The 17,904-nt window shown below is 35.6% G+C and overlaps 1 protein-coding gene across 2 annotated transcripts in view; it reads right to left on the reverse strand.

Moving 5' to 3' along the window:
• Cse1 (chromosome segregation 1) overlaps positions 1–17,904 on the reverse strand; it is a 441,978-nt gene that overhangs the window by 220,100 nt on the left and 203,974 nt on the right. For both annotated transcript variants that reach the window (XM_090381796.1, XM_090381797.1), the window contains exons 14-15: positions 8,747–8,831; positions 2,278–2,339 (exon numbers count right to left, since the gene is read on the reverse strand). In XM_090381796.1, coding sequence (XP_090237922.1) covers positions 2,278–2,339; positions 8,747–8,831 — 147 coding nt within the window. The remainder of the gene's footprint in view (positions 1–2,277; positions 2,340–8,746; positions 8,832–17,904) is intronic.

Consider the following 17,904-nt stretch of genomic DNA (forward strand, 5'->3'; position numbering starts at 1 on the left):
CCATCTGATCAATGATCACCAATATGGATTTTGTCAGTGTCAATCCATCGGCGATATAGGGACATATATCACCAGTGGCTTGCCCATCTATGGAAAAATTTATTGAAATTCAAGCAGTGACTCTCGACATTTCAAAGGCTTTTGATGATGTTTGGCATAAAGGTCTTCTCAATAAACTTTCATCTTATGGGTTGTCAACTGTCTTTTTGTGATTGGGCATCCAGTTTTCTCTCTGACCTGCAGATAATGGTAGACGGCTCTCTGTCTTCTAACTTCTCCACTAATGCTGGTGTTCACTAAGGTTCAGTTCTTTCTCTGCTTCTTTTCCTCTTATATATTAATGACCTTCCATTGACTGGAAATCTTATCCATAGTTTTGCTGATGACAGCATTGCATTCTTCCTTCCAGTCTGAGAAACCTTGCCCTGCACAAACAATTTTGACTATCCACTACCAATTCCTTAAATGCTTGTTTGTTGTTTGTTATTTGGTTTCTAGGAGCATTAGCAATTAAGGCCATATTGCTCCGACCTTAAATGCTGATCTTCACATAAATCACCAATTGGGCAAAAATAACTTAGTTAATTTCATTCCTTCTAAAGCTCAGTCCTGTCTTATATCTCGCACATAGGATTCTTCTACCACTGTACTTATATTCGATGACACTCAGATTTCTAGACAAGATCACATATCTCTATGAGGGATTACCCTGACTTCTAATCTCTCTCTCTCACTCTCTCTCTCTCTCTCTTGGAACAAGCACATCTAAAAAAGTGGGTTCTCTCTTTTGCTTTCAGCATTACTTCGCTTCTAAACCGCTACTTATTCCGTATAAATCTCAAATCTGCCCTACCATGGAATATTCATACACTCAGGCTTCTGGACTCCATTCAAAAGAGGGCAGTTAGGTTAATTAATGACCCAAATCTTACAAAGTCTCTCTCTCTCTCTCTCTCTACTCTGTCGCACAGTCATCCTGTTTCCTGCTGCATGCCCTTTCTACAGATACTTCCATGGGTATATAATTTTTTCTGAATTGGCTTCTAAAATTCTTTCCCCTCTTTCCAACCTGTCCGATCATGTGCCATGACCAGTCAGCATCAATTTACTGCCCCATTTTGAACTCAGAGAACCAACTTTTCTTCTTCTTTATTATTTTTTTTTTATGAAAATCCCAAACACGAGAGGTATTAGAACCTATACTACTTAGTACCTTGCTTGGGTTGGAGGTTGAGAAGACGAAAGAAGATATTTGTTGACATTGGACTTGACCTTCTGTAGACTGTAATTTCAGGAAATACACATGAAGGAAGGCTGTTCCAGAAAACGGTAGTTGAATGAATTATCGAGGAAGATGAAAAGTTGGTTCTGTGAGTTTGAAGTTGGACAGTAAATGGATGTTGGTGGCACATGTTCGAACTGTTTTGAAAGAGAGAGTGAGAATTATAGAAGCAAATTCAGAAGAACAGTGCCCATGGATGTATCTGTAGAGAAGGCATACAGCAGAAACAGAACATCTATGAGACAGAGTGGAGAGACTCTGTTAGAGATGAGTCATTAATTATCCTAACTGCCCTCTTCTGAATGGAATCTAGAAGCCTGAGAGGGGTTTTGGGGGCTTCACCCCAGATGTGGGAACAATATTTCATGGTAGGGCACATTTGCGACTTGTACAGAGTGAACAGCTGTTTAGAAGAAAAGTAAAGACGAGAGCAAAAGAGAAAACCAAGTTTTTTAGATGCAGAGGAAGCAGTATTTGTAATTTACCCTTCATCTTCTGTTTTCTGGAAAAAACTCCCATACACATATTTCCTGAAAATTATATAATCTACAGAAATTCAAGTCTAATGTCAACGTGTATCTTCTATCATCCAAACCTTCAACCCACACATGCTTCTATATTATAAGTTCTAATAACTTTCATATTTGAGGTTTTCATAATAATAATAGAAAAAGCAGCAGTATAATACCGAGGCAACTTGCTAAAATGCAAGTTTGGCTGCGAGAATTAAGACCACTGCATTATCCATGCAGTTTAAATTTTGCTGCCCACAAAAACAAATAAAAGAACCACAACAGTCATTATAGATGTTTAGAGATGTAAATAAGTTGTTTGTATGTAATATTCATTTAAATGTGACTCTCTAAAACTGTTCAACCACTATGTATATCTCTTTAAAATCCAGAATATTTTAAAATTCAACACTTTTCAATCCCTGAGAGTGCTGAAGGTTTTAAAGAGTTTATTGTAATATGGATCGAAAAACTAATGCCTACCTGATTTCTAAAGATCATAATATACTTAATTGCTCCAGCTTTTAATACAGGAAATTCATTCACTAATAAAAAAACAAAGAAAATGAAGGTAAGTTAAATTAAAACAGTAGTATATTTGGTTTGTGACTTTTTAAGTATTATTATTTAACTTTTTTAAAAACTTTCAATTATACAAAAAAGAAACTCATATGAGAATGAATTAAGTAAGCAACACTGATATACCATAAGAAAGAAGTGATTTGTATTGAAAATGTTACAAAAACAAACAATTTGGAGATTTTGAGGGTCACTGTTTCTCACTGGACAATAATAGGCAAAGTTAAAAAATTAATTATGATGAATGTGACTTTCAAGGGTTATTATACATCTAATTACAAGAATAATAATATGGCCAACTTAGCAAAATGATTAGTTAATCTGCATTAGAATCCTATTTAATGTAATTTAATAAAAGTACTAGAAATCATACAAAACTTGGAAAGGAAAGACAATTAGGCAGCAGAAGAGGTAAGCAGGCCTTTGCCATGGTTATGAAGACATCCTTGTATTCTGGTGTTCCTGTAGACCAGATGTCTCTCCAGTTTGCAAGTGGTGTTGGTTGGATTGATTGCTGAGGTGAGTGGTTGCAGGCCTGTGGGTTTCCATTCTGAGGAGTGGTAGTACAGTTGTGTGGTGGTCACAGTGTGGATTTATCGGAGGAGACAATCTTGTATGGCCTATCTGGTTAGGTAAAGTGGCACAGTGCCGTGTGGGAGAACCAGATACAAGATGTGATATTGACATCATGCTTGTATTTTGGAGAGGTTTTTGATGGTTCTGGAAGAAGAGCAGTTCCTACCAACAACCACAGTAGCAGCCTGCCCACAATGCTACACTGCTAACCTGCACAGCACTGCTTCATGCTGTGCAGATTGATATAGCACAAAGCAGCACTGTGAAGGTTGGTGGGAATGATCAGGATGCACTTCTGCAGCAGGATCTGGAAGGACTGAACAAATGGGATGAGAAGCTACAGGTGGTTGAGCAGCGATGAGTGTGGGCAGTGCATTATGGACTGCTGGGGAAGCTCGTGGGATTTTGTCAGCAAAGTTTTTCAGGCAAGATTGGAGGGGGGCAAATATGGTTTTGTAGGTTGTGGTATCTGGAAGATGGGCAGCTGCAGGGATCTAACTAAGATGTTTGGAACTTTGAATAGATTGAGTGAGCTGAATGTTGGTGGCAGCCTAGCTTGGAAAGCATGCATAGGAGACAGGTTTGGAGCGAGGAGAGATGGTTGCAGGATGGATGTGCACACATTTGCTTTTGGCAAGAGTGTTGATTGTTGGTATAGACTTCCATTTGGTGTTGTGGTGGCGGGTAGTCTGAATGAGTTTGGGGATGAATTGGACAGGTTGGTGGATGGGTGGTGTGGGAAGTGATTTTTTTTTTTGTTTTGTTTATTTATTATTATTTTTTAATTGAAATTTTTTGGCATCATTTACTAATATTAACACTAATTTACAGTGCTGAACAAAGCATTAATAACACCCCAGAAAACAGGAAAATTTATAAAGAAAATGCAGTTGATGAAACGATGAGAAAGGTTTACATGTTAGAGTAGCTCCTAGATTTCAGTGGCTTGAACTACCAGAACTGGAGAGTATGTGGAGGTACAGGGCTTATGAAGCCTAGGATAGACCCAGATCAATGGGAAAGAAGATGTAAAGCCCTGAGAATAGGGGTATGGGAAACAGATTAACTGTTTTAGGGATTATGGATTAAAAAAAAAGTGGGAAATAAGGCCCTTAGGCTAAGATTAGAAGGATACTATAATTGCTGAAGTTGAAAGTTTTCCTGGAAAATTTTTGAACAGGGAGAAGGGAAGATGTAGGAAATAGGGAGAAGGAAGGAAGGAGAGGCTTAAATATTGAAGATAAATACAGTGTCTGAGGTTGGCTTCTGGCTAGTCACTGGAATCTCCTAGTTTCAGATACCTTGTGATCTTTTCCAGTGTGGAAAAGATCACAGGATACCTAAAAGAAGAACACTTTACTATTATTACTAGACTTTACAGGCAGTTTATGGTTTTCATTATGGTTTCATAAAAGGTTAAACGTTTCTTTGATATCACTCACTGCCCTTTTTGTTTTTTATCTCAGAGAATTTTATTTATAAACAAGTTTTACTAAGACTGTTCTATGTTTTGACTCTTCAATAATTAGTTGCCTTTCTTCTATAATGGTATTCCATTGTTAGCATAATTTTCCCAACATGTCAGATATACTTGTATACTATGCCTTTTATCATTTAATTAAGAAAGTTAATTTTAATAATACTCCTTGATTTTAAATCTTCCTTTTTTCATATTATGTTTCTTTGATATAACTCTTCCTTTGTTTTTATTACATGGATTGGGATAAGATGCAAGGAAGCAAGCTTATATATCAGCTAAAATAATAATTATTTATTATTATTAACCTACCCACATCATTTGTCCATTCCCACTGATAATCTGTGTAGTCCTTTGAATTTATACAAACTACTCTCACTTCCACAAAACATGATGGAAGTTCGTTATAACAATCGAATACTCTGGCCGAAAGCAAATTTTTGCATATCTATCCTGCAACCATGTTTTTCAATTTAAATTTATATTCCCTTAGGTGTCTCTTCTGAGAAAGGTTCCAGGTGCTGCAATTTACAGAAATGAAGTGTTTCTTGGTAAGATTACCATTATTATGTCCCTTACTTAATCATACTGCTTTTTCTGCACCATTCCAAAAAATCCACATTCTTTCTAAAATGAGGCTTTTAGACCTGTATGCAATACTTGTGATGCAGCCCAATCATTACCTTATAAGAGCAGGATCTCACCCCTCCCCCTTTTTTTCCTGTGCTGGCAAAATATCTGTATATCACTGACAGAATCTCATGAGCTGTTTTAGCATCGTTTGCATTGAAGAGAGAATTTCATATTAAACTGTATAATTACCTTTAGATCTTTTCATACTTTGATTCTGATACTACCCAAATGGCCTATTATCAGGGAATGCCGCTACCCACATGCAATGCTATGTACTTTAAATTTTTCAATGTTAAACCTCAACTGTCGCATTGCCTAGTTCTCTGTCTTGCTGCAGTAGCATATTCTGATTCTTCCCATGAACCACCATGTCATCCAAAAACTTCGAAATTACACTTGATACACCTTCATCAATATTGTTAATAAATATTGAAAAAAGTAAAAGGGTGCAGCACTGAATCCCAAGGAACTCAATTAATAGCATCCCTCCATAGCAGTAGCTTGCCTCTAATGCTGGGATTTCTCTGTTTGCACAGACTATGCACACGAGGGGGGCATAAGTTTGAATTGAGGAAGGATGGTTGAAAAATAGATGTGCAGATGGGTGATTCACTGCTGGAACAAGCTTCCATCTGTTGTTGTGGAAGCAAATAGCTTGAATAAATGCAAGGAAAAACAAACTCTTGGATAATTCACTGTTGGGTTTTTACAATGGGCAGATTGCTTGAGGAGTAGGGTAACCCGTAATTAATGAAACCTAAAATGTAACAGCTAATTTCTCTTATTTTGGTAACCACTATAGGCAATTCTTACAAAGCAATTGGTCACAATACTGTATACTTCTGCATGCCAAACAATGTTTGTTAGGTAACACATACATAACTTAATACACGCTAGTTGTTGGTAATGAAACAATTATGAAATAATCTCTGCCTGACAGCATGTTTATACTGCAGTCAAACAATCCAATGTCACTGGATTATTATTTGTGAAGCTTACTGAAAGTTGCAGTGCATAAAAATAATCTCCACAAACTGGAGGAATTCAAAGCCAACATACACAATGAAATTGTGAACAGATGTGTATAACATGACAAAAGGTGCCATTAAATATGATGAAGAGCCCATATACGTATTCAACACATTTTCAACATGTTACAATTTTTCATAATTACAAACTGTACAAATTCTAAAAAAACACTGCTCCAACATTCTACAAACAGTTCATCTGACATCCTATTTACAGGCTTCCTAGATTTATTTAAAATTGTCCTGGTGCACAACTTCCTATTTTTACACAGGGCTTACATCACTGCATATTCTCTCTTTCTCCTCTTAGTCCCAGCAGATTATTCCTCTACTTGTTTCTCGTGTAAAATCTTCTGTATAAAGTATGAATTCAGTAATAAATACTTTTGAAATTTTAACAGCAAAGAACAAACCTAGAGATAAAGCATGAACTATTAACTATAGCTTGTTTTCATAATGATCCAGGTTCTCTTCAACATGTGAGAAAATGGTTTCACTATTAAAGAGTAATCTGAACCAGAGAGAAATTGAAAATGAAGCGGAAAGGGGGGGGGGCATTATGATGAATTTATACCACAAAAACTAACAGCCAGTGAAATGTTTATTGTGCTTTAGATTGCTACTAGATTTGCCAAATTACAAGAACTGAAAGAGAACCAGTTCATCAATCTGATAAAAATACAAAATCTTGCAGTGGAAAATCACTGTTATTTTCAAGCACCATGAACATGTATATTATATAATATGTGTAAATAATAAATGCAAATTATTATAATTAATTTTTTTTTCATGCTTCTCTTTTATATATAGATAGAGGCCACTTAGAATCAATTATAAGAAAAAAATGACTATCTGAAATACCTTTGGTCACAACTATTTCAGATAACTGAGATTCTACCATATAATAATAGATTCAGAAGATCACGTGAAGCAAGCAAGCAAGGAATGTCTAAGGGAGAAGTGTAGGGAAATGCAGATTATGGGTGGTGTGGGGGGAAAGGAAAATAGGTAGTTTTTCGATAGTGGAGGGAGTTTTTAAATAAAGAACTAAAACAGAATGCAAAGGAGAATGGAAAATTGTTAAAAGATAAAGCTAGATTGAATAGATGGACTGAATATATAGAGGATTTACGTAAGAGAGCAAGAATAAGAATAAGGTATTGAGGATGAACGTGGGATGAATTAGGTCCAATGATAAATTAAACAGAGGTTAGAGCCTCATTAAAGGAAATGGGTTAACAAGGAGGAGGGAAAAGTGGTTGGAACCAATAGAATCATCAACTTGGCTGCTTACAACATCAAGCTGATGGTTCTAAAATCCATGCATTTACAGTAATTACATTCTTATTCTCTATTCCTATCATAAAATCCTTTTGCCATTTTTCCTTTTTTCATATATATCTACATATCTCTTAATTCTGTTATTCTTTCATTTCCCATTGCTTCAAGTAATTGTCTAGGCACCTGTAAGGTGATCTGATCGAGGTGTATAAGGCCTTGAAGGTGTTGAGCATGCTGAATTCTGAGGGGATTCTTCCACTTGCTCAGATTACGAACTTAAGGGGGCATAAATTCAAACTGAGGAAAGATGGTTTAGAATAGATGTACGAAAATTTGCCTTTAGCTAGCGGATGGTTAATTGCTGGAACAAACTTCCATCTGTCATTGTGGAAGTTGATAGCTTAAATAAATTCAAGGAGGAACCGGACAAACATTTAGAGGGAATGGTTGTGTGAAATTTTTTTTTTTTTTGGATGATGCTACATAAGCTCATACGCTTGCTTTCTTGCATCACATGCCTCTATTACTATTACTATATACAAAGTTACATGTTTTAGACAATTAAATGTTATATAAATGTGACATTTAATTATCTAAAACATGTAACTTTGTTATACGTAAAAAATAAACACGACAATAATAAATATAAATCAGTAATAAATAAAAATACAAAAAAGTACTTCTTTTATTTTTTATGTGTTATTGTGGCAGTGTCATGGCTCAGTGGCACTTTTTTGCTAGTTGCCACTGGCAATAAAATAGCGTCTGAGAAGAGGAACCGTATTTCAAGAAGAATGGATATCAATTAAAGAAAAGTTTAGTTAAATGTTTTGTGTAGAACTTGATGATTTATGAGGTTGAGATATGGGTAGTAATGAAGGAGGATATTAAAAGAATTGATGTTTGAGTGAGTGTGGAAGAAGCTTGTAAGGTACAAGGAACTAGAAATATGATACAAACTACAAGTAAGAGAAAGAAATATTGGATTAGGAAAAAATTGGATTTGTTAAGAGATACAACAAAAGGGAAAGTGCTGGGTAAGAGATTGAGAGGAACTGGTATGCTGGATTTGAGAGAGGCTGATGGGGTTGAAGGAGAGGAGACAAGGAAAGGTGGCATTTGAATTCTGGCTGTTATGTGGCAGAAAAATCATGCTGGATTTGTCATGTGGCAGAAAAATTATGATGATGTAAGTAGTTGTGAAGTGGCCTATTTTTTCTGAGAGGCACAAAAATCCATGGGTTTTGGCTGGTTCCTGATTTAGAAAGTTTAGTGTACTTTTAAGTCAGAGTTTACTTATCCAAGAAAAAGTATAAAATAAAAAGTCACTTTACTAATATAATCTTCATTATGCAAGTGATATGTTATTCTAGCTTACCATTAGGATTCTGTAAATCTGGAAGTATGTGTTCCCTAAAGAAGTCTGTCAAGTTAACTAGCTGATTTGTTTGTGTAATTCCATGCTGGGAAAAAAAAAAAAAAAAAAACAATAATTCCATAAATAAAATTATATCATAATGAAAAAATTAAAATATTTCTTAGTATAAAATTACACAAATAAAAGTATATATCTCTTAACATAATGTAATGAAGACTAGCTATTTAAAACTGTCAGTAATAATTTCTAAGAGGAAACTGAATAATTATATCATTTGGAAAATTGAAATGATTTTTCCTATGATAAATTACTCTTAATAGAGTTATTGTTATATATTTTCATTTAATATATGAAGAACTGAAAGCCCAAAATTTCTAAATATATTTTTTTTTTCACAACACACAAGTAGAATGAATTTTTGCAGAAGCAGTTACTTTAGTTTCAAACCAAAGCTGACCCACTCAACAGAAAGTAAAAGGCTGGTTGGAAAATGTCTTCTAACTGAGCAGAAGAGATATGGCAGAAATCCAGGTTTAGTGATACAAACAGTGATACACTTTTAAGTTAGTTTTGTAAATGATATTTCAAAATATATATTATGAAGAATATTCTGTCAATTGCTGCTGTTAGTTTTCATGTTCATCAGCAGCTTAAGCCATTAGCATTAGCAGAATGCATGTGATGCAAGAAAGCAAGCATATATAGCATCAGCCAAAAAAAAAAAAAACCTTCCCATTTCACCCATCCATTCGCTACAAACGTTTGTCTAGTTCATCCCTGAATTTATAAATTTAAGCTGTCGACTTCCATGACGTGGAAGTTTATTAAAGTTTGTTTGTTTGTTTGGCTATTGGTTAAAGGCAAATTCCCGCACATTATTCTACGATTGTCTTTCCGTAATTTGAATTTATGACACCTCAAGTGTGGAATCTGAGCAAAAGGAATAATCTCAACAGGATTGAGCTTGCTCAAACTATTCAAGGCCTTATACATCTCAATCAGATCACCTTGCAGGTTCCTAGTCTCCAGATGCCGCAATTTGCAGAACTTAAGCCTACCTTGGTAAGCACGACCCTTTGTTCCACTCATTAATCTCGTTTCCCTTCTCTATACTCGTTCTAGTTGCTCAACATCTTTGCTAAAATAAGGCCTCCAGACTTGTATGCAGTATATTCAAGATGTGGCATTACCTCTGCCTTATATTAGGGGATAATTATCTTCTCATCCCTGCTACCAAAATTCCTATATTTCATTGACAAGACCCCATGAGCTACTCTTGCAGCCTATCTGCAATGCTCAGAAAACTTCATATCCGACTGCAGATTTATTCCAGAGTAATTCTGCAGTCAGAATAATTCTGTAGAATTATTCCGAGGTCTTTTTCATTCTCAACTACCCTGAGTGCATTACCACACAGTTGGTATGTTACTCTAGGGTTACTACTACCCATATGCAGTACTTTGCATTTGTGAATGTTAAACTTCAGTTCTCAGCCCATCTACACAACTTTTCTAAATCCTGTTGCAGTAGCATACCAACCTTCGTATCATCTGCAAACTTAGACATTAACCCTGATATACATTCATCAATATCACTGATAAATATAGAAAACAACAATGTGTCCAACACAGACTGCTGCGGAACTCCACTAATAACATTAGTCCATGAAGAGCAGTGTCCATGATTAACACTCTTGTCTTCTCCCACTCGACCGTCCTTTTATCCATTGTAGCAATTTGACCTTAATGTTATACTGCTCCAAGTCGTACAGTAGTCCTCCATGTACAACAGTATCAAAAGCTTTCCTGAAATCCAAGTATATGATATCAAAATTATTTTTGCATCCAATTCCTTTGTGACCACATCATAGTATACAATCAAATTGGTCAGAAAAGACTTCACCTTAATAAACCCATGCTGAGTCTGAACTAACTGCAATCTTGTCTAGATGATCCTGCAGTGCTTCTTTAACCAGTGACTTCATTATTTTCCCCAGAACAGAAGTTAAACTAATAGGTCTGTAATTATTGAAATTATTCAGGAACTGCTGGGAGTCATGAAACAAGTAAATACATGGGGTGTGTTAGAGTAACTATATTTGCATGTACATAAGTGCTAGGAGTATAGTAAATAAATTTAATGAATTTTAAGTGCTGGTCAAGACAGTAAAGGCAGATACTTTTGGGATATCAAAGGCGTGGGATCACACAGATACAAGAAATGCAGAACTGGAATGTGTGGAGTACAATATGAACAGAAAGGATAGAAAGAACAGATAGAAAGGGAGGGGGCTCCCTTTCTATCCTTTCTGTTCATATTGTACTCCACACATTCCAGTTCTGCATTTCTTGTATCTGTTCACTAAGAAACACAAAATCTAAGGAAGTGCATCCAGTTGACATAGATGGACAATGCAATGTTGAGTGAGCTTGGTGTGATGTAAGCACTGGGAAAGCAAAAATGAGGTAGGAGTTGGTGATAGCCTAATGACTCTGATGAGTACAAAGAACAATTATACAGAGAAATAGAGTGGGCCAGTAAATCAGTGTCTCTTATAATGCGAGATTTTAACTTGCCAGATATTGACTGGAACTTGTGGTTTGGTCACTTGCACACTAGCAAGGCTTTTGTGGATTTATTGGATGATTGTTTTCTCCAGCAGCATGTTAGAGAGGCAACCAGAGGGAGTAACACTCTCGATCTGATTATCAGCAGTGATTACAGTGTACTGATATGGGATTTACTTACAGATGTAACTACCATCAGGGATAAAGGGAAGGCTTTTTGCTTTCGTAAAAGTGACTACAGTGGCCTCAGAGAATTTTTAAATTCTAAATAGTGGGACCAAATTCTAAAATGAAGCATTCAAGGAAGTAATTTTGGAAGCTACTAGGCTTTTTTTTGTTCCAAATAAGAAATACTGTTCTAGGTTTATTATTATTATCCATATAGTACAAGTAAGCTTGAGACTTATGCTGCACCAGCCAAAAAAAAAAAAAAAAAAATTCCGAGTTATGCTGGGAGAGAGAGAGAACAAGAGTCAGAAGTAGAAGAGAATCACCAAGAAAGAGAAGAATGATGATATCCAGCTCAAGACCCTGGGTGTGCCAAGTCGATACTCACCAGATATGAGCCCCTGGGGGTTAAGGTCCAAATATGGATGTCAGATGACCTAACGAGACTCCTAGCAATGAAGAAAAATGCACGGGACTTACTTATTCTAGCAACTCTACATCCTTCCTAAAATGAGGCCTCCAGACCTGTACACAGTACTCTAGGTGTGGCCTCACCATTGCCTTGTATAACAGGATAATCATTTCCCTGTCTCTGCTAGCAAAATTTCTATATGTCATTGACAAGATTCTATGACCTGCCCTTGGCAGCCCATCTGCACTGCTCAGCAAACTTCATATTTAACTGCACAATTACCCCCAGGTCTTTTTAGCTTACACAGTTGGTAAGTTTCTCTTCGATTATTGCTACCCATATGCAGTACTTTGCATTTGTCAATGTTAAACTTGAGTTGCCACTTCTCAGCCCATTTGCCTAACTTATCTAGATCCCGTTGGAGTCTGTCTTCACTGTTGTTAACAACCCTTCCAACCTTTGTAACATCTGCAAACTTGGACATTAAACCTGATATATCTTTATCAATATCATTGATAAATATATCAATATCAATGGGCGCAACACCAAACCTGGGGGAACTCCACTAATAACATTTATCCATGAAGAGTAAAAGTAAAGTGCAGCCATTATCAACCCACTGCAGGATGGAAGCCTCCTCAACAATTCATGCTGAGGGAAATGGACCATAATCTGCCACGCTGGTCTAGTGCGGGTTGGCAGATCGACCGTATTCAGCAGTCAGGGGCTTGAACCCCGGTCTACTCAAAGAGCGTGTGCTACTGCACTCCCGCTCCTGACCACTCGGCTACGGAGGCCGTCTCCATGAAGAGTAGTGTACATTGATTACCACTCTCTGTCATCTCCCACTCAACCATCCCTTTATCCATTTTAGCAACTTACCCATAATGCCATATCTTGCCAATTTGTACAGCAGTCTTCCACGTGCAACAGTATCAAACGCTTTTCTGCCATTCAGTTCCTTTGTGACCACATCATAGTATCCAATCAAATTGGTCAGACGAGAACTGCCTTTAACAAACCCATGCGGTGTCTTAACTATTACTGCAGTCTTGTCTAAATGATCCTGCAATGCACCTCTAACCAGCGATTCCATTATTTTCCCCAGAACACAAGTTAAACTAACAGTTCTATAGTTACTTGGGTCACCTTTTGAACCCCCTTTGTGATTTGGTGATACATTTGCAACCTCTAGTCCATTGGGACCTTCCCTGAGTCCAAGGAAGCTCTCATAATTATGGCTAAGCGTTTGCTTACTTCCTTCGCTGCCTCCTTTAATATAACTGGATAGATCCCATCCACCCCAGATGTCTTTTTTATGTTTAACTTCAATTTTCCCTCCACTTAATAAAGATTTCATACATCATTAGCCTCATTCCATGATATATTTTTATCATCAGTGGTATTAAAAAAAACTATTTGTATAATTTTTTTGCATGATGTGTTTCGTAAAAAAATCATACCCTTTCCTATATTTGATTAAAATATAGGAAATTTTTATTGACCTCTAAATTCAAGGAATTTAGAGGTCAATAAAAATTGAAAAACTGTACATAAATGCTGCTAAAAATATTTTTATTTATTTATTTTTTTTTTAATTATTTTGACTTAATAGGGAAAAAAACTCGAAATATTAAAAATAGTTATTTTAATGAATGGAGTGTTTTTATTTTGCTTTACATGATTATAATCACATAAAAAAAAATAAAAACACTCCATCATATATTTTTTGAAATGGAGTTCAAAATCCAATATCCTCTGAATAAAATAACGGGCATATAAACACAATATCCTCTGTGTTTATATACCCATTATTTTATTCAGTTTCAACTTTTGGGTATAAATTGCAGAAAATTTTTTATAATTTCAGCTTGTGTATTCCTAAATCATCTTAAGTACTGTTAATAGGGTGTGTCTTTCCACATTTTAAATATCATAAATATAAAAATGGTTGCTATTATCTGTAAAATGTAAATATACACTGGTGTTCAAAGAAAGTGCATCACCTAGGAATTTCACATTTCTAACCCTTTTTGCGATGGCATGTTACATTAATGACTAGCATCACAAATAGAAACATAAACAAAAGATATTTATTAATAGTTAAGGCAAAGTTAAGTAATATTTGACAGGCACTCTCAAAATATACCAAAATGAGCATTTGCAACCTTTATATAACAGTTTTGGTAAACATGACAATTGTGGCTGAAATGTTATCAGAAGCCCTCAGTTTGCTTCAGTTTATCATTTTAATTGTAAAACAAAATGAAAAGTTCACCAGGTGCAAACTAATATTTAGTTGAACTGCTTCTAGCCCTGATGACAGCAGCACACCATCGAGGCATTGACAAGATCAATTTCTGAAGATAATCAACTGATAGTTTGTGGTTCCAAACACAAATTACGCCTTCTTGAAGTTCATGAAGGGTCTTTGCTTTCTTTCTGGCAACTGCACATTCCACATGATGCCAACAGTTCTCTAGAGGATTCTGGTCCGGCTAGCTAACAGTTCTAATGGACCATTCTTCCAACCATTTTTTCACCTGTAACAAATATAAACACATTAATGTCAAACCACTAATGCAGAAATGAAACTAAAGTAACTACAGAAGTGCAAAGTACAGAAGAATACAAATTCAAATTTGTATTCTTTGTTACATTTTAATTCAATGAGTTCTTGAATTTCTTCACTAGCAGACCCAAAATCACATCCAAAATTGGATCTAACATCCATGGCTTCATTTCGAAAGAAAGTAAAGCTGAAAATCTATTTTTCATTTCACCTTTTAAAGAACACAAATGATCTGAATAATTCTTTAGGTCATTCTCCGTGAGATCGATTTCAGCTAACTCTTGCATGCCATGAAATTGTTTTCTCATTAAATTGCTTTCAAATAATTTCCAGTTTTTCAGTGAAGGCTTTTTAATACGCATTTGCATGATGGGTTGAATAACTGCAGTCTTTCAGCGCAATTAATTTCCCTCGAAGTTGAAGTGATACTTCATTAAGTTTTTGAAAAATCCAAGCCATATAGTATAAGTTGTTTTTGTGTTTGGTGATCTTGTTTGCTAAATCTTTGTTTCCTTCACTTTCTAAAAATCTAATTATCGTATCAAAATGGTTTACAAATCTTGTTAGACAGTTTCCTTTAGAAAGCCATCTGACTTCTGTATGTAAAAGAAGTCTCACATATTGTTCTTCATTATCAACACAAATTTTTCTGAAAAGACGATCATATTTTCTATTTTACTTTATTTTATTGATGGTTTTAATAACTATACTGAGAGATTGATAAAGAACTGGACTAATATTTTCTGCAACCAGATGATATCGTTGCACAATGCAGTGTATTGCAAGAACTTAGGGACATACTTCCTTTAGGTGGGCTAAAAATCCTTTTTATGTTTCGCCATCAGTGGAACAGGATACCAAATTTTCCAATGAATCTTGTTTTTTGTCGAAACATGTTTATACAGCATCAAAAATGGATATACAGTACAGTCACTTTCTGTAAATTTTACAAACATCTCTTGTAATTTACAAAAATCATCATCGAAATAACGAACATATGCCATTAGAAGGGCCTTATTGTCAGTAACTGTGGACTGATCACTCTGAATAGAAAATTTTCTCATTTTTAGTTTGTTCATTAGCTGCTCTACAATGTTAATTTACATCTCATCGATTAATCTTCGAACTGAATCTTGCTCAATGGCAATGCTTTTAAAATACTGGAAGGATTTTGATGCATCACTGTTTCAATTACTGTCTCTAATGGTGGTTGTATAACAGTCTCAGCAACTGTATGAGAACTACCAGTTTTTGCAATCATTCCATCATCATTTGTTTGTGTGTTCTTCTTAAATAAGGAAATAACACTGTTACGCTGCTCAAAATTCTGTTTTAAATTTTAAAAATATTCAATATGTTTACCAATTTTATCAGGATTTTAAGTGATCTAAAAGACTTAATCGTTTCATAGCCTCTTTGAAAAAGAGCTTTTACACATAAGGTGCATAGGCTATCTTGAGTCGAATAGGCTTTCAATAAAACCACAAGCTAGATATTTATCCAGATACTGTTGACACTTTTTCTTTCAGCATTTGACATGATTGATGAGGACTTGAATAACTATAAAGAATTAAATAATAAAATATAAACAATTTTTATTTAATTCACATAGTCCATGTCACTCGCAAAAGCACTGTGGATCAAAAATAAACAACTTCCACAAGGAAACAATAAATCAATACTAATTGTCGCAATAGACAAACATTTCCTCATCCCATCCATGCCTCATATATTGGCCAATGAAACAAGAATAAATAAATAAACCACGCCCAAGATCGCAAAGGCGCAAATGGCAAGAATTTCTGAAAGCACTTAGGCATTTAATGCCTATGAAAAGCAAAGAGCAAAGGTGGTTGCATTAAATCATGCCCACTATATTAAAAATCAGTTGTCTCAGGGAGAAAAGAAAACCCAATGAGAGAAATTAAATATTAAGGAATAAGATATCGTTGGGTAGGGCTGAACTTGAGGGCCAAAACCATTGTAATATCCATGATTTTTTTGGCCCCTTGGCAGCAATATTGCCCCCGTTGAGAATCCCTGATCTAGATAAACTAGACAGGCTGGAAAATGCCGGCTGAGGTGTGTTCGTGTGTATAAATTCATTGATTTAAAAAAAAAATATATATATATATATATATATATATACACACACTGGTGTTTAAAGAAAGTGCATCAACTGGGAATTTCACATTTCTAACCCTTTTTCATGATGGTATGTTACATTAATGACTAGCATCACAAATAGAAATATAAACAAAAGATATTTATTAATAGTTAAGTAATATTTGACAGGCACTCTCAAAATATTCCAAAATGAGCATTTGCAGTCTTTATATAACAGTTTTGGTAAACATGAAAATTGTGGCTGAAATGTTATCAGAAGCCCTCAATTTGCTTCAGTTTATCATTTTAATTGGAAAACAAAATGAAAAGTTCACCAGGTGCAAACTAATATTTAGTTGAACCGCCTCTGGTCCTGATGACAGCAGCACACCATCGGAGGCATTGACAAGATCAATTTCTGAAGATAATCAACTGATAATTTGTTGTTCCAAACACGAATTATGCCTTCCTGAAGTTCACGAGGAGTCTTTGCTTTCTTTCTGGCAACTGCAGATTCCACATGATGCCAACAGTTCTCTAGAGGATTCTGGTCTGGGCTGTTTCCTTGCCAGCTAACAGCTGTAATGGACTGTTCTTCCAACCATTTTTTCTCCTGTAACAAAATTTAAACACATTATTGTCAAACCATTAATGCAGAAATGAAGCTAAAGTAACTACAGAAGTGCCTACTTACACTTTTCGCCCGATGACAAGGAGCAGAATCGTCCTGAAAGATGCAGTTATTTGGCAGGTTGAAATGGTCTCTAATGGTTGGCAGCTATTTGCCTTCCAATATAGCCAGGTATCCATTGGCATTTACGGAACCTTTTATAAAATGTGGGTGATCTACGAAATGCACCCCAATATCATTTGGCTGGTAGAGAATTTCACCGTAGACATCATATAATCTGGATGGTATTCTTCACCGCGTCTACGGTGAATTGTTTGTCTCCCATCAGAGCCATGCTGGATGAATTTCTTCTCATCCGAGAAAATAACTGCATAGGGGTCCATTAGACATGCTCCTTACATCCAATTAATTGGGCCTTTTTCATTTTTTGTGTGAGAAGGGGCTTGCTTCTTCATAGGACAACAGGCTACAAGTCCATTTTTGAAGAGATGCCTTCTGACTATTACTGCACTTGCTACCACACCTGTATGTTCTTGACATTCTCTTTTCAGCTCACACAAAGAAGCTTTATGGTTTTTAAGGCATAAGCACATCAAACCGGGGTCCTGTTTTGGCACAGAGACTCGTTTGCATCCGGTTCCTTTTTTTTTTTTTCTACCAGCAGAACCAGTATTCTTGAGTTTGGAAAGAAATCTACTCACT

This window comes from Mastigoproctus giganteus, chromosome 9, assembly GCF_048544385.1.
Source record: "Mastigoproctus giganteus isolate SK-2022 chromosome 9, ASM4854438v1, whole genome shotgun sequence".
Classification (NCBI taxonomy): Eukaryota; Metazoa; Arthropoda; class Arachnida; order Uropygi; family Thelyphonidae; genus Mastigoproctus; species Mastigoproctus giganteus.